This window comes from Drosophila virilis, chromosome 3 (assembly GCF_030788295.1).
Source record: "Drosophila virilis strain 15010-1051.87 chromosome 3, Dvir_AGI_RSII-ME, whole genome shotgun sequence".
NCBI classification, from domain to species: domain Eukaryota; kingdom Metazoa; phylum Arthropoda; class Insecta; order Diptera; family Drosophilidae; genus Drosophila; species Drosophila virilis.
In genome coordinates, this window is record NC_091545.1 from 19,377,940 (window position 1) to 19,396,448 (window position 18,509).

The window sequence follows — 18,509 nt, forward strand, 5'->3', positions numbered from 1 at the left end:
CATTAAAATATACGAATACATAGTCGTATGATTTAAGTCGACTGAGACGCAACGCAATGGCAGCGGGATTGGGACTCGGACTGGGACTTGGAGTGGGACTGTCTATGGGGCTGGCATATTATTTGTGGGGCGGCTGTTGGTGTCGCTCTTCCAGATGCTGCTTGTGGCATGCCTTGCGGTCTGATGGAACTTCGCATAAAGAAGTTTGACATAAATTATAGATACTAATGAGCTCTGTGTGCGCACATAAAGTATTTCATCATCTGGTAAACAGGATTGAAGCGGCGGTCGGGGCATTGTAGTTTATATTCCTCTAATAATATATTTGTATGCCATGCAATAAGCTTAAAATCTTTTATTATGAGGGTATGTTTGCGTTTCAGGTGATTTTGCATTCTGTGATCCTTTCGTTGCAACAGAACGACTGCCCGATCCGAACTAATTAACAAGAAATGTTCAAGTATTAATCGAATGAGCATGCCAAAATAGTTGAATGTGAGAATTAAGTTGAGCTCGAATCGATTGGTCAAAGAGACGCCCGCACAAATACTCGCTTGTGTTTACGCACGGAAAGCCAAATTAATTATGCATTTATGTCGTTGCAATATGTTGGCCACACACTTAAAGTACACACATTTGTGGCCGGGCACCATTACAACAATAGACCAGAGCAGAAGCAAAGACAATGACCGAAAGTCAGATGAACCTGTCGTCCTGCCGAGCACATTTGACCGCAAACAATAAATGCTTGCAACTAAATGCACTTTGGGGGGTACCCAAATACACCTAAGTATGTGTTCGGTTATTTGTGTGTGTATGTGTGTGTGTGTGTGTGTGTGTGTGTGTGTGTGTGTGTGTGTCTGTGTGTGTATATGTATATGTATGTGTATGCGTGTGGGTGTTTGTGTTGGACGCAAATTAAGCACGACAAGCACACAAAATGGATGCCTGCCTCGTTCTCATCGCAACCCAGCCAAAACGTGTCATGAGTGATGTTGTTTCAATTGCTGATTTAATGCACCCCTTCGACTGCTTCTTGGAGACTTTGGACGGAACAGCGCAGGCGATGGCCGCCAAGACGTGAAGGGGCCTGCCCTGTTGGCAAGACAAGCCACATGCATCTTCTTGACAATGCGACAAACGATGACGACGACGACAACGACAAGCAACATTGCCCCGACCCTGGCCCCCTAGCCTCACCCAGGCCCCAAACAAACAAACAAGCAAGCCAAGCGACATATATCAGCAGCCCCCAGCAGCCGTACATCAGAGCATTTGCTCGTCTGTCATTGTTGACTGCACTCGTTGTGCAGCAGAGTTACCTTACAGTGGGACAGTTTCGATGTATATTTAAGGAAACTAGGCAATCAACAGCTTCTGTATATATTGTAGAGAACAAAAGGGGAAACTTGGTGTCGCCAGCTCTTATAGACCCCGATTTTCTTAAGCAAGGGTAGTTATCGATTTGGGTTTTTTGTGGCGTATTTTATAAAAATGATTTTATTTTTATTTAAATAGTCTAGTTCTTGTTAACTTTAAGATATTGGCGTTCTTACGATGAAAAGCCAGAGTTGAGAGATAGACAATATAAAATTGTCGATTATTCATATACTACAATAATAATACTAATATAAACAGTTGAATATTTAAGATAAACGTTTCAAATTGTTCTTAAATTATCGATTTCTTGGCTACTTCAATTCAAATATTTCCACTGTGCGCGGCTCAACTCTTAAAGCTAGCCAAAACTTAACGAAGGCGTTACTGATGCCGGAAAGGGTTAACCTGATGTTTATGTTTTAGTTGTTGTTTTCACAAGAGCTCTGTAGTTGTTGTTGCTGTTGTTGTTGTGGTACTCGCTGCTGCTGCCGCTTGTTGCCTGTCTTTTGTTTAAAGATGATTAATAGCCAATGTCGCTGGCTGCAGCACTCAATGCAATTCCATTATCATCAGCAGCAGCGCAACCCCTTCCTGTCATCATGGTCGTCGCCAGCATCATAATCACCATCTTTATCATTATCATCGTTGCAATTTTGGCCAAATTACTCAACGTTCAGTAAAAAGTGCCACCTTGGCTGGCATAGAAAGAGAGTTGTGGGCTGGGTGGGATCTATGCTGCACTGTTGGGGTTGCCCACTCGCTGGCAAAGTCAAAGTCGTTTGCTATTCATTAATACTCTTAGTTTTTGCTGTTGTTGTAGTTGCCCTCGTCTTGTTTTGCTGAGAAGTTGCACAGTTCTTCTTACTGATAATTAGCTGCTCTGTCTGTTGGTTTTGCCCCAACACTTTTCAGTGTTTTCTCTGATTCCCGTTGTTGCTGTTGTTGTTGCTGCTGCTGTCGCTTGTTTTATGTATTTTGTGGCTGCATTACTTCCGTTGATGTTTATTCTTAGCTGTTTGCATTTGACAAATGACATTTTTGGCATTGTGCAACTGGCAAGCAACGCAGCAAACTTGCCATTGCCACAGCGGCAACTTTTTTCTGGTTCAGTGTTTGTGTTTCAGTGTTTTTGTGCTCGCCCTTCTGCAATTTCTAAAGGAAATCTAAATTATTTTTTAGAGTTATTGCAGTTGCCTTCATAGTTTTTCTGCCCTGCTTGATGTTTGCCCCAGTAATTTGTTTTGCCCTGACATCGGACACGTGTAGTGATTAATAATTCCATAAACAAGACGAAGCTGTGAGCAGAATAAAAATTCTGAAACCAGTTCAATCTGTTGTATTTCATTAATTCTGTTCAATCAAGTTCAATCAAACAACATTAAATTAAAAAAAGGTGTTGGCACAAACTAGCATTGTTAAATGAACACGCCGGAGTTGAGAACAGGTTAAATATACTGATACCAATTCATTTTCTCACGTAACATTTTACGGTTCAATAAAATTCAATCAAATAACTTTAAAATAACTATTCAAAACTAAAATAAATGAAGATCGGCAGGAATCAATAAAATTAAACGCAATTAAAACGAGGAACGAGAAATTCAACGGAATTGTTGTCAAATTAATCAAAAATGCTGGTGCTCGCAGGAGGGACGGAACTTGCCCTGAAGAAAAACAAACAAATAAGCAAGCGAAGGGCCAAAGGATAATTATAACGTCGTCAGCAGCTATTGGTAAATATTGTTGCATCCAATTGGCTTTTCTCCTTAAAACCTTTCTCTGTGGCCTACCGGAAAAATAAGACAAGATTCGATTTTGATAAGACTATTAACTCCAATCATTGCTCATTGTCAATGACACAAATAGAAGTACTCAAGTCGGGAGTGTCTGACTAGAATATACCATTTGCTCACTAGCATGCTTTCTGCTCCCAGACACACACAAAATTTAAATGAATGTTGTTTGTCTCTAATAAGCAATAATTTTAATTTGTTTATATTGATACTTATTGTTGTTGAAATAAGGGGAGAAATTGCAACAAACTTAAAATCGCCCTCCATACAAAAAAATAAGAATTTTAAATATTTAAATTCAGAGCTTTTGCGTGTGTAAAGAGTTAACAGTTGGAAAAACTGCCGAAAATTGGATTTCCCTAGAGAAGCTATCGGCACGTAAATCCGTGGTCCTTACTGATGCATCAATGTTGTAATTATAGAAATAGGCAAAATGCGCTTAAAAGTCGTCATTTAGTTGTTAAAAACTTTGCCATTGCCACTGCATTTCCAAGTGTCGACAGATAGAAAAAGTGAGATGAAAACAGAGAGAGAGAGAGAGAGAGGGTCAGAGTGAAAGAGAGATCCAGAGACTGTGGCGAATCTGTATAGGGGGCTTGTGTACACGCACTACAAAGTATTTATACTTCTACTTCTTGCTCGAGCCGATGTTAATAACTTTGCAGTCATCAAGGAAATTAAAAATTATTAATAAGGCTGTGCAAAATTCTCGGACTTGCTGCCATTTTCTAATTTACAGTAGTTGCTATTTACTGTTGCTGTCTCCCCCAGCTTCTACCCGTTGCTCCCCATAGCACATCCCTTTGCCACTTTTCAGTCTCGGTAAACTTTGGTAGATACTATAATTTAACAGTTATAGCTTTTTAGTGTGCAACTATTTTCGTGTAAAACTTTTAATGGATTTCACAGGACCCAAGACTTGGTTCGATAGTGGCGAGAGCAAGTGCGTCAAAAAATAGACACCCTTCTGCGTGGCGCCGTGGCATGGTAGCGGCTGAGCGGTGGCAGGGGGAGGTGCTCGCTGGGGGACAGTTGCACGAGTAGTAAAATGAGCGGAAATGAATGGTTTTAAATAACAGCAAATTATGAGTTAAGTTTTCAAGAAATGGGAAATAAGTTGATGGGAGCGAAAACTTTTCCACTGAACTTGAATGGCTTTATAAATAATTTTTGCGGATGCTCTGATATTTTGCCTTAAAGATATAAAGTGCTAATTGTCTGATAAAGAACTTGCCATTAATATGGTATCTTCATAATCAAGGCAACTAAGTATAAACTTTGCCTTAAAGGCAAGCACAGAAATGCTTTTTGGTTTTGCTACAAATTTTCTATGTTTAGGACTGAAAACCGTGTTGTTCGCCGCAGTAGCACGGGTTCACAAGAACCGTTAGTTCAACGGCAACATCTGTAGGTGGAAAACAACCCACAGCTCGCGGCTAAAGTGAAGAAATAAACAAAATGCAGTTAATAAATAAACAAATAAATTTAAACTACGTAAACGAGATCTTATTTCCCGAATATTTGACCTAGCTTCCACCAAAAAAAAAAAAAAAGTGAAGGGAAAAGAGAAAATTGAGGGTGAGGTTGCTTTTAAAGCTTGGGGCTATGTTTATTTTTGCAAAATATGTTGGGCACATATTTACACAAATATATATGTAAACTTATCAATACACACATAAGCATGGCCATACGGGCACTCACTTACGGCCAACCTGGGTGGGTCGACAGCCTTTTCCTCGTTTACTCTTTTGCACCCACCCACTCCCGGTTCGCCTCGCTCTTACTGCTCAACCAAAAATCGTTTTTGCGTTTTGGCCTCGCTTTAAATTGCTTTGGCACTTAAGTGGTTTGTGCCAAGCCTCCGCCCCTGAGAGGCTACCACGTGTCGTCGTTTTGCCGTTAAACTGAAATTACAAAATGTTTGTTTAATTAGAAGTTGTGCGTGCCTCCAACCGTCGTTTGATTACACTAGCTCACAAAATTTCTGAATCCCAGCACCTGTTAAATACTCATTGCATTACATGATTAAATCCAAGAGCATTTAAGAGAAGTTGGTGCCCAACTAGAAGATACTCTGTACCCAACGCTAACAGATATATCGAATTTCGAATCGATTCACCCACACACAGCATCAAACACTCAAGCGATGTGTATATGCAGGCCCAATTCTGAGAAATGTATTCTTGAATAACTTCGGTGATTATAGTCCGATCCTTATGTAAATCTCATGGCATAGGTACGCCATGTTCCTTAGTGCCGTTTTTGTGGGTATTCAAAAGTTGGAAGTCCTAGGTTCTTTAACCAATGTTCTATGCTGAAAGAAGCAAAAGTGATATTTATCGATATAAAGCATATCGAAAAAAGGAACTCTCGTATATGTGAGGCTATAAAGATTAAGTATCAAGGGGAAGAGAGCCCTTTTAGACCAATAAATCGCCAAAATTTAAACATTTTATTGCCGAAAGATTGATTAAAAATGAATTTACAACAATTAACAGTTTTGTAGGACAGTGCCTTTTTAAGCCATTGAAAATATGACCAGTGGACTATGCCACATCTCAATCAAAAAGCTGAGCGTGCACCACACTCTCCCACTCACAGTTATACACACACACACAACACACAGGCACGCACACTTGTTTGCATGCTGTACGTGTGTCTCTCCTGAGTGGTTCCCTTGGCCCACCCTTGCGCCCGATTAAATACGGTCAACTTATCTAAGAAGTGCCCTCTTTTGTGGTTTTATTCTTGCTGTTCCGAGCGTATTTCAGTTGTATTACATGAAGCTCTCTGTGTAATTCAATTCGTGTATTAATTTTATCCGTTTAGTCGGCATGCTTCAATTGTTTAATGGCTTTTTAAGTACGGTGAATCTTGTTCAAAATGAATTTTACCTGATGACATAGTTGATCAACTGTGAGACTACAAATAAACACCCACTTAACCATTTTATCACTGCAAATGAACCTTTTAATTAAACATTTTTGAGAAATAACTTATTCTCATATGTACGGTTTATTATTTTGCAATGAAATAATGTGTGTTAATATCTAATAATCATATTTTTATCCTTAATTTCAGGTGAGTGAATCTTCAATTATACCTTAAAAAAATTCGAACTATCATTTGAGGTAAGCCAAAGCAGTCAATCTATAGATATTTTCTAACATGATAAATCATTTTGGAGTGGTTTAATCAAATATTTGTGAGTGAGAGTGAAAACAGAGAAAAATATAGAAAATATTTAATAATATTATTTCCTAACTAGATAATGCCCACAATGGTTCTTAGTTTTAGACGTGTTTTGGTGTGCTTGAAGTTTTGTTCCGATTGAAACCGTCCAAAACTGAGGCCGATTGTGAGGTAAAAGCGTCCAAATACTAAAACAAAATATGTTTACGATAAAATTATACAAAAACGTGCTCACAAGAATACAAAGTGAGTTCAAAGTTAATTTTATATGTGAAAATCCGGAAAAAATAAATAAGTTTTTAAATATGTTAAATTTTATTAACTGAAACTATAAACAAATAACGAAAATTCGTATATATATATAAAAAAAGCATGTAACAAGTCTGAACTCTTGGCATACTGAAATTTATATGTTTGAACCATTCTTTACTTATTTTCTTATTTTAAATAGCTTTTGTGAGTTTTAATGATTTATTAACAATATTTCAACTTAGGACCATTTACTTTGTTTACCAACATTTAATATAACGTGTCAACAGTGTAAAAAAAAAAAAACCAAAAAAAAAGCATGTGTCAGGAAAAAGTGTTTCTGGTTTTATAGAAAGTGATAAATTTGTGGTGCACAATGAAAGTGTCTAAAAAACACGTATAAACAAATAATACAGGACAATGCTGAATGCACAAACCATTAACAATATGATTTATGCTTTTTACAAGCTATTTACTTTTCTTTATATGCATATTGTGTATAGTTTTTCTCCTTTCAACGTTTGATGCCCTGTTTTTTTTTTTTAATATGTGTAAAAATTTATAAGAACAACAGGCATAAGGCTTCTCCCACAATATAAGTGATATATATTCCTGATCAGCAGCGAAATCGAGCTAGTCTTGTCTGTTCGTTCATCTGTGTGTCCGCCTTTAGGCTATACATATTTCAGAAGAACTGCCCCAATTGCTTAGCCTGCGGTATTTGTGGTTGTAGATGGACATGTGGGATGTACTTATATTATATCAATTCGAAACTGAGTACAGAATACCCTTTTGTCCGACAGGGTCGATCACTTTAATCACTTTTACTTATGTTTTTCGCCTCTTTTCAATACTCAAAACAAAAAATACGCCTTAAACTAGGATAATATATCCCTTTTTTTAGTATCGTATATATATTATAGCAATTAATTAGTATTTGCATAAATGTGCATACCTAAATCAAATTATTATATTAATTTAAACTCCGATTATCGTAAGTTTATCTCAATTCGGAGATTTCCTTTGCACAATTGACTCAGAGTCGACTTTAGATGGAGTTAATAATAGATGGTTCATAAGAAAAGAAGACAGTGGGAATACATATTGTAAATGGCTGCGAGCGCGCGCGTGTGTGTGTGTGTGTGTGTGTAGCTAGTGACCGTTAGCATTAAACACAAACGCACACAGAGAAAATAACGTAAGCGACATATACAAAAAGAGATTGAAATTATGGCACAAGGGGAAAAAAATTTAATGCATTTTTCTTGCAAAATTTATTGCCCAAATAAATTATCGTAATAATATCAAATAAAAAAGAGCGCATTCGAACGCAGCGCAGTGTACGAGGGACGAAGGACGAAGGACGACACAGAGCTGAGCAGCAACACATCGAGACAGAGAGTGAGAGACTGAGAGAGATAGCATGCGTGCATAAACACGCACTGATGCCAACGCTCTCGGTTATTAACATATGCACGAGCCAGGAGAAAGAGACAAGCAACGTGCGTTATTTGGGTTGGCTTGAGCAAGAGGCAAGAGGTAGAGGGAAGGACCAGAGAGTTGAGCACTGTGGAATTCACTGTCAGCTAAGTGGCAAAGAGTGTGGAGCATGAGCAGGGTGCGGGCTGAAGAGCAGCAGGTTGGTGGGTTGGATTGCGTTTGGGGGCACCGTTCTGGAACAAAAATCCTTTGCATGCACAATTTAAGCAGGATTTATGACTGGCAATATTGCCGTGCTGGGTAAGAAGAAGACTTTTGTCCTCTGTATGTGTGTGTGTGTGTGGAGGGGGCGTAGCGCTAAGGCTTAGATCGTCGATTGTGCGTGCAAGAAATTAAATTGCCAAATGCCCATTACGTTGCAAGGGTTAAGAACGGTTGAGGTTATGAAAATTGCTAAATTATGTTAATCCCTTCGGTGAATATTGAAAAATTGCAAGCACATTCGCAGACGCACCTTCATACGCATCACTACCGTCCATTGACACTTACATACTTATTTCCTATGCATGAAAGCATTACGAGGCTATTATCATCCCACACATATGCATATGCGAGCCGGTGAATGCTCGCAGATTTTTCTTCGGCACACGTATAACCCCATTTGCGAATTTCTCTTGTGCGTTGGCCCTTATTACATTTTACGCATCGCTCACAACAATGGCTACCCTGGTCATACGTACGTCAATATGTGTGGGTGTAAATATTAAATATGTATTGCGATCATAGTGTGCGGGTAAAAGTAGCATAATGGAGTCATGTTAAAGTAGGTAAATGGAAATGGAAGTTTTAAGTTTATTTTAAATTAACGAAAACTCATCGCGATTTTCTCTATACGATAAATATCACTATGTGGCGAACAATGTTATTTGGCCGGCTTAAAATTCCTTAAATTACTTCAACTTTTGAGTAAATAATCTACTTTAATTTAACATCGTCAGCTTATGTTGTCCAGAGTTGGTAGCCTCAATCTTAGAAAGGCGTTTGATAAGCTTAGTGCATGAACCATCGCGTCCAACACCCTGTTTTTCGAATGTTCGAGGTGCTTGCAGAATTTCTACTTCTTAGTTGTACATTAACTTTTAAATGCCTTTCACTGGCCATTCTTTGATAATCCGCAGTCAAATCAATTCCTATTAAAATGCATTAGCAAAAGTCTTAAAAAACGCCAATAAGAACGACAACAATAAAAGCAGCAATAACGTTGACTCTTTGATAAATTATTCTATAGAGAAGGTAGGCAGCTGAATTTGCCAGACAACTAACCGACAGTCAATCCCAGCCCGAGCTCCATTATTACCATAAACATAAAAGGCGTGGCTCCCGGTCCAACCTCCTGCTCCTCTTAACCCGAACTTTTGCCGGTTGCCTGTCTGCTGTCTGCCTGTCGCTAAGCTATTGGAAAGTTAAGTCGCGTAATCGATTGATTTGCCGGGCACTTCTTTTCAAGGTGCGTCTAGGGGGTATAAAGTTTTTGCCTCTGCCTGGGCCTCTTTGTCCCCTGCAACCGGTCCCGCTTCAGCCCCAGCCAACGCCCCATTGTCGTCCTTTCGTCTTTGTACTGAAATTGAGATTTATTGCAAAATTTGAATTATAATGCAATTTATAATGTATAATAGCAGACAAGAGACGAAATAGCAGCAGCCGCCTCTGAGATATTGAGCATCATAATGATGATGAAGCTGTGCGTCGTCGGCAAGGGTTCAACAGGAAGGAGGTGAAACAGGGCGTGCTCTTTGTTGCGAATATTGTTGATTCAATTTGACGACTTGGGTCGAAGCGATCGTACAAAAGACTTTGAAAGTCGTTTATTTAAAGAAGTCTTTTTATAACAAGCACTTGGAATTAATTTTGCCAGCGAACGCTATTTGCATGATGAGCTGTATAATGCTTAATAATATGCAGATATCAAGGAACATCGACGAGCTTTTAATCAAACTAATATTTGTTTGAAGCCTCAATGCAAGCACTCAAAAATTGAGATTTAAACACCAATTTCCCGTCGGAAATTGCAAATTTAAAAACATTTTGCCGGTAACAACAACAGTTAGGCAAAGTTCTTGGCTCATAAAAACAAAATGCAAAATCAACTTCGAAATTTAGAAGTTGAACTTTATATTGATGTTGTTCTTGTTCCCAATTGCAGCTTTTCAATGCTACATCGATATGTAATTTTGATTGAAATATGCCTGTTTACGATATAAAAGAAAACACAAGCACTGCAAGTGAGCAGGAGAGCGATACAACAGGCGAGACAAGTGCCTGTGCTTTCAAATGAGTAACTTTGTATACCCTGAGCCCATTGAAAATGGTTGAAGAGGGTATAATGATTTTATGCATATGCATGTAGCAGCCAATAGGAGGCGACCCCATATTACTCAGAAGGAATAGTAGACTCGATCTAGCTATGTCTATATGTCAGTATGCATGACCGCGTCGCTCTCATAGATTCCAAAGGGGTAGAAAACGTCGGTCAGAGTGTAGCCCAAGAGCCGTATGTATAATCGATAACTTATCTCGGGCCATCAAATCTTCAGAAATGGAAATCGAAATCCCAACTAAGGAAGCTTATAAGAGCTAGATGCTATGTAGACATATTGTCTGTTGGATATTTTTTGGGCTTAAGTTTTAAGACTAATTAGGAGTTCATGTTTACGCTCTGAACATCTTAGAAAGATTGGACAATAAGACTGAAGCACCTCAGGAAGGCATTTCCAATACCTGTAGAAGAAAGAAGAAGTACTGGGCTTGCGGCTGTCTGCTTCTGGATATATGGAAGAAAGCTAGCATGATGGCAGCTCGGCACAGTTTTTAGGGTATTTGCTAGTTGTGTATTCCTCACTAAAACCCTCTTGTTAGTTTTGCTCATGCCTCAAGGCAGCATTCAGAGAAAAAGTAAAAAACTACTTCAGAATATTTCAATTCCTTGGGAAAGTTTTTGCAAAGTGAATTTTAATTGTTTCAATATGTGGATAAATTAATTTGACTCTTCACATTTGAACTATACCTAAAATTTTCTACAGTGCAATGCTGTCTAGTGAAGGGCGTGCGTATGCCAGACAGGCCGTCACTCCAACTGAAGGCAGCAACCAGGCGACCAAACTTCCAGCCGAGAGCCTATGCTGCGTATTTGCTAAGCCTTGTCGTACCCTATATACCACGGGCCGAGCCTCAGCCCTCGACTGTGTGTGTGCGTGTCCTTTTGCTTGTAAAGCAATATTTCAATCAAAACAAGAAATAAATTACAGGCTTCACGAGCAGATAGCGCAGCAGCGAACTAATGCAAAACTAAAGTGAGAGCTGCAGAGACGGCACTTGGCAGACAGGGTCGGGAAGTAAGTAGGCCTGGATGATGTTTCGGGGGTATATACATACCCGGCGAATGCAGTCAAAAACAGGACGGGCAAAAAAGTTGCCGCAACTCTTTTACGTGCAGGCATAAGAAAGCTAGCTGTAGAGTTCAAGTAAAAGTAAGTACATAACTATTTCGTAAACACGCACACACTCACACCCATAGACACTAACATGCAACCCTCGAAAGTTGCAAGTTGGCAAATGAAGTGTTACGTAGGTGAAGCACTGTTGCAACAGGACCAGAAATGCCTAGAAACAAAAGCGAGTCTGACAGCAGGCGGCAGTTGCAGGCAACCCAAAGTGTCAGTCGCTTTTTAAAAGTGATGGAAGGGTAAACTTCATTTTTTAAGCAACTAAGAAGAAGTCGGCTGCATCCGGCTACCCAATGCTCTGTGCATAGGTTGGCGACTCTAGATTTTAAACTGTGTACCGTTTACTCTGAATGTTTGGCAGTTCTGTTAACTAGTTTCTCTGGTTTCTTCCTTCTTCCACGAGCATATCCCACTTGCAGAGTTCACTTAGTAAATCAATATAATCAACTTTTAAACACTCAAATAATAAATTCCGTTTACATACTTTTCAAGGTACAAATATTGCCGTTGTTAATGTAAATGGATAGCAAATAATTCATTTTAATAAGCAAAGTGGGCTGCATCGATTGCGGACCCAGTCAAAATGAACGGCTGTAATCTGTATTGAAATATCATTTAATTCAGTTTTGTTCAACTGTGGACTGCTTTTCCTTGAGGCTGACTTGTTAATGATTTGGAAAAATATTCGCTCAGGCATAAAGACCAATGCAAAAGCCAATATAACTGGCCACAGGCATTGCGGCTGCTAACAAAGAGTTGTCTGCTGTGTGTTTTAAGCCAATTGTTATATTTTCATTATGTCTTACCATGGGCTAATCGGAGTCTTTAATTTCGTTTTAACTGAATTTCAACAAATAGTCAATTGTTTACATATATTTTTCATAATCAAGTGATATTTCTGCAACATATAAACGGCATTAATGTAATGTCTTTGCTTACCTTAAATGGTAAAAGCGTAAATTTAAGTTGAGCGTCTTTAGACGGTTTGATCTAGACGTGATCCTCTAGTTTTGGTTTGCCTAGATTTAAAGACAGCCACAAGCACAAGCCAATCATTTTATTATAATTCATAAAACGTGTAGATGAGACACAAAAGAGTCTGACATGTGACAGCCCGTAGCCCAGCTGCCGAGCAGCGTCCTGCCCTCTGTGTTATGTGCCCGGCAAATGAAGTCGAAAAAACCAAACTTTTTATCAAGTCAATATTTTACGTTGACTGCAAACCACAACAGCAACTGCGACTATGATGATGGCGGTGACTGCGAAACTGACAATCTTGCAGACAGGCCAGTCAGTGGCATGGCTAAGAAAAGTGCAGAAAGTTATGCCTTGCCTTCTCATCTCCTAATGGTGTTATCGACGACGTCATCGTTGTCCTGGCCCAGACCAGACGGCGGCGTTAACCTTTGCTGCCATATTTTTGTGCTGGCTGCTGTGCCTTTTGAACATTTTATTCAATTTCTGTGCTTCTAAGTAAGTCCCGATTGCAGTTCAATAAGCTGGCCAAGGACTCCAGACCAAGGATTAGAGCACTGGGAATTCGTTGCCCCATGTATCAAATTATTATTCATTGCAGCCAGAGCGCACGTAAATTATGTAGCAACCGTCTATTGTCCAATCGATTAACCTTTTAAGCTAACAAGACCTCTGTTGTATGTTGCTTGAAATAAAATGTATTTCATTTGCCAACAGCCCCAGAAGGTAGCTGCTGGTCTGCTAGAACTGCAGCTGACGTCTTTGTTCAGTTGGTTGGATTGCCTGAATGCCTGTCAGGTGTTCAGTGACCAGCTTCTAACCAACCAGTTAGTCACTGCCCTTCAGGGTCCTTCTTGTCAGCTGAGGTGTTGGACTGCTTTGCGACGCACCTGTTAACTTGTGGGGTAAGTCAAACCATTCGCATGCTAGCTCCTGCTCATCGTAAAATCGCTGTAAGAACGTTTTTCTTTTCTTCAGTTCTGGATTCAGGTTAAAGAGGGTTTCGTTGTTAGCCATATTGAATGTGCGTAACGAAAACATATGAAAGGTGCGTACAGTCCATCACAAATGGATTGGTTTTCTTCACTTTTTAGAGTATAGAGAGAGAGAAAGCTTTTCTTATCTCGAATTTTATTCTGTGAGTTTGGGAAGAACTCAATACTCTTAATTAGAAATTACAGACAGGGAGGTGACACTGAAAGCCCACTTTAGAAGAACGTGTTCTGGCCAATCAAGACGTGCTGTGCACATAGAAAGTCGAAATCAATTAGACAATATGAACAAATGTTTGAGATAGAAGCATTAAACATTTCGCTAACAAAAGACACGTAGCCTAAGCAACAGTAGACGGGGCGGATAAGAGTCAATACACATAGCGTATACGTATATGAAATCGTTACAAAGGAAGCGTGCCCTGAAACCGACGAGCTCTGACAAACGAATCGAATCTCGGGGCACACGTAGACAAGCAAAAACATGCAAGAGTGGGGCTACGCCAACACTAACTATTCAGAGCGAATAATGAAAGGGCATTAAATATTTCCATTAGTTAAATAAATAATCAACAGCGAAATGAATGATTGAGCAGGTCCATGGGCTCAGAGAAGACTTTAATTTCTCTGTCACGAGCAGGCGACACAGATACACCCTCCAAGCGATTGCCACACAGCACACCTGACAAAGGTCATCAGAGATCGGCTGTGGCATTGGCGTCGACGCTGCGTACACAAACCAAATGCATACCAAAAACCAACACGCCTGCAATCCGTGTGAGGGCACAAAAGATGTCACTCGATGCTGTCCATGTGAATATTACATGAGTATCTCGGCGTCCCCAGGCAGCGGCAGGCAGAGCCACATATTGACCCATTTCAACATCGTCAAACAATCCCCCAAGTGCACAGCCAAGCACGGAGTAGAGCACACCACGCGAGACCAGACAGACGGGCAGCCTGCCAGCCAGCCTATCCACTTTTCAAGCGCGTTACTTCTTTCGCTTAATAAACCCAAATGCCACCAAAATCAAAAGGAAATGCCACTTACGCCTAATGGCATCACGGAGGGTCTGTGGCTGACAGCTGAATCGCCCGAAACAAAGCCAACAACCTACGCACAAGCACTACCTGACAACGTTAACAACAAAAGCAACAACTACAACATACGAAAGACTATGTAGTCGTAGTGTAATTGGTTATTCGTATACCCTGTACTCCTAGAAAACGGAGATAAAAGAGTTCAAGAGTTTTGCACAAAAATAAGTAATAGGCAGTGCACAGCCTCATCTTTATTATATTATATTCATGGTAAATTCTTAACTCTTGCGCTAATTCCCAACCTTTCTCTAGCCATCTTATCCCATAGACAATAATTAACATGGAAACTGGTCCGCTTTAACCTACCAGACACAACAACGGGAGTAGCTAACAAAATATTAAAACAAAGCAATTAATTTTTATTAAAGTCCATATATTTTTCGCTCACTCTAGAGGGTGACGCAGAAAGGATGCTGCGGGGCCAACTTGGTCAACCAATGTTCCAATTCAAAGTGAAGCATCCAAGCTGTGCAGTAGCAGCCATAGCAACAGCCACTGCAGCAGCAACCGCAATCGAACCAAGCCAAACCCTTTCGAGCTACATTATGAAAACGCACCCGCATATGCTTGTAATACCCAGTGAAAAGCTCAAAGTTCGCTTCCCATTTTACATCGAAGCCATATGACTCCAAGAAGGGCATATTGCATGTGTGCAGTGGTTGGATTTTGGTCTCTGGGTGATGCAGGGTGCTTTGCCGGCAACGTTGTGCTGGTTAAATGCCCAAAGAGCAATCCAAAAGTTTTTGTTAATTAGCAGGTTGACCCGAGGGTGGTGCTCGGTTAAATTAATTAATGCATAGATCTTAACAAATCATATCGCAGATATGAAATAATATTTACTTTCCAAGTCTTGATCGAGCAGGCAAGATAAATCGTAGCAGTCGATGGTAATTATTAATTAATTGATTATTCATTTTTAAAATTTGTATTAAATCAAAATATATTTTCCCTTTAGTCAATAATAGTTAAAAGGGTGTATTTATGATTATACATGTTAGCGAGTTGTATCTGTTTACTCTTTGAGCATCTTGTATCTTCCATATATTGCAGTGAAATGTATTTTAAATTGTTGTAAAGTTAACTTACTGATCCAACGCCTTAGAAACGGCTTGACAAATTGTTTGACATAATTCAGGACACTGTGTCGAAGTCCTTGCCGGCAGCAATCAAAAGCGCATTTTCAACCTACCCAATGCAGGTCCCAGGACAATGAACAGTTGCTCATTAGGGCTGAAGCGTTTTCCCAGGCGCCTGAAGCAATTCAGAGCTGGAGGAGGCCGAAGGGCTGAACAGACTCGCAGCTTTTGTATTTTTAATGCTTAAAACAAATAATTGCAGATAAATGGGTGTTCATTGGAGAACACAATGACATGCATTGACATTGGCATCTTCATCATCTTTATCACCCAACGCAATGTTAAAATTTAAATTATAAAATGTAAAATTGCAGTCCACTCAAGTGCAGCGAAAATCATATTAATAAAAATAATGAGTTGCTGCTGCAGAGAAGCAGCTCGAAACCCGATTTAAAATTGAATTGCTCTGCGCCGATTGTTAAGTAGAAATGTCAATTTGACAGCTGCTGCTGCTGCTGGGGCCAGGGTGGAAATTTCGTCGTGGCGACGACGCGACCCTTGCATTTGATGACTTCAACTCAATGTCAACCGAATTTTAATGATATGTCAGTATTTCATTTAATTCAACTTCATTTGCGTGCAAATGCATCAAAAGACCCGTGAGAACCGGTAGAGACCTGCTCGGCTTGCGTGCTCTTGCTTTGCCTATTTTACGGTGTGTCTTAAAGGCATAGAGAAAGCTCTTTCGTAGGTATTTACTTTTTTATACTCTTACATACATGCACAGTAAGATGAAACTTGCGCAAAACCTTTTTCATTCTTTTTATTTGGAGCATATATCCAAATGAAGAATATATATGCCCTATAGAAAATCCCCTAAAGTCCGAAATGTGTGCCTATTACAAAGCTTAACGCGTTTTCTTATAAATTTCTATTGTTGAGTTTCGGTGATTTATCATAGAAACACAATTTGATTTATACTTACGAACATTTGGAAGTATAAATTGAAAAGCGTTGACTAAAGATAGTAAAGTTACCATTGTTGACATCGCAGCGCCAGGAGCTGCCGGCACTCCTTCATGCAGCACATGTCTGTAGAAATTTATGGCCGCGGATTACAAGCAACAAAGCAAATTATTTTCTAATTTCTTCTAATCACGCGCTCGTCTGCTCACTGGATAGCCAATCCGATGGCTCGAATTGTTGCAGTCAAGCTTGCGGGCGTTGCTTTGATCAGTTCGCGTTGTCGCTTGTCGTAAGGCGCCATCGTCGGTTCGACACAATCAAAATACATTTGACATTGATTAGTTTTCCAAGAATTTTTAACACACATTTCACGTAAGCTGGGGGCATATGGACGCAAGGTGGGGCCGTGGCCTGTGAAATGTGAAATGTGGGCTCCGAACGACAGCAATCAGGCAGTCCATTAGACGGGCGTGTTTATTTTTACGCTTCATTTAAACATTTCATGCAATTTCTTAATATCAATTTCCCCTAATTTTTGGTCTTCACTTTGGAAACACGCAATGCATTTCGTAGCTGGTTCATCGGTTGTCGCCTTTGTCCTGCGAAATTTTGAAAGACGCTCACAAATACTTTGCTACATATTATTATTTCTTGTCATACTTGTATGATATTTGAACACCCTGTTGCCATTGAAAGGGGACATAGAGTAGGTATATTAGTTATTTTAAAATGTATGTAACAGGCAGAAGCACTCGTCTCTGACCATCCCATGTACATGACATCGTTATATGTATAGCGTTTAGGACAAACAATCAGCAACTCATTTATTTTTATTGCGACAGCTTGATACTGGCTACAGAGTATCTCCAAGTTGTTTATCCTTAGAACACTTACTGGTTTTCGTTGGTGCTTATCGTCTTTGTTGTGGCACGTGGGCTCGAAACATTCTGAGACTTGAATTTGATTGGGGTGCCGGTTGGGTGCGTCCAGTTTTGGTTGGCGTGTCGTTAAAATGACAAACTAAATTATTGACCTGATTTTGAGCTACGGGTTTATTGAATTGACTTACCAGCGTTGCTTTTTCTTATATATTCTATTTTTATTCATGGGTTAAACACGAATTCGAAACGGGGTTTGTGTTTTTGCTATAATAAAAATCGAGGCTCCAAATTCAACATGTGAGTTCTCTGGTTAAGAATATTTATCTTTTTTCATTACTTCCCATTTCTTACCCCAAAATTGGAAAAGCTATATGCCCAATGTTTGCCCTTTCACTTATGGGTGCCCATATTTAAAATTGAATCACTTCAAACTTGGAAAATTTGTGCAAGTTTGAAATGTCCAGATATGGTAGGAAATTAGTATTTACGAAGCATGAAGGCTTACTCTTTGTTTCCACATGTATTTGACATCGGTTTCATCAGCAAAGTGATGCTAGTGCGAGCGACTATGGCACGGTGAGATTAACATTTTGTTCGAGAAATCTGTCAATAGCAGAGTACAGAGGCCCCTAAGAACCCTGGCTGGGCACAAAGGGAGCGCCACGAGCGTCAGCTGTAAGTCATGTGACACATATTAAAATTGACGCGGTAACAACGAGTGTTGCTACCGGCAAAATGCGTGTAGCCAACGAGAAACTGCACATGATTTGGCTTTTAATAGTTGCAGGAGGGTTTGCATTGGCACGGAATGTCAAACTCTGAATGTTTACTGGTTTTCAATTTTCTTTTATTTTTTTTCTTTTTTTTTTTACTTAATTCAATTTTGACTTTCATGTGCTAGTGCAGTACACCTGAGGTCAGGATTGGATATGCTTCATATTTGTCCTTCCATTGCGGCAAT

At 39.7% G+C, this 18,509-nt stretch overlaps 2 protein-coding genes across 2 annotated transcripts in view; both read left to right on the plus strand.

Moving 5' to 3' along the window:
- LOC6622406 (probable serine/threonine-protein kinase cdc7) overlaps nt 1-6,426 on the plus strand; it is a 120,196-nt gene extending 113,770 nt beyond the window's left edge. Inside the window, exon 5 of the mRNA XM_032434718.2 lies at nt 6,255-6,426. Within this exon, the coding sequence (XP_032290609.2) occupies nt 6,255-6,262 (8 nt within the window). The 3' untranslated portion in view covers nt 6,263-6,426. The remainder of the gene's footprint in view (nt 1-6,254) is intronic.
- Nucleotides 1-18,509, plus strand: part of Ten-m (teneurin transmembrane protein Ten-m) — a 332,752-nt gene that overhangs the window by 50,033 nt on the left and 264,210 nt on the right. The gene's annotated exons all lie outside the window — the stretch shown is intronic.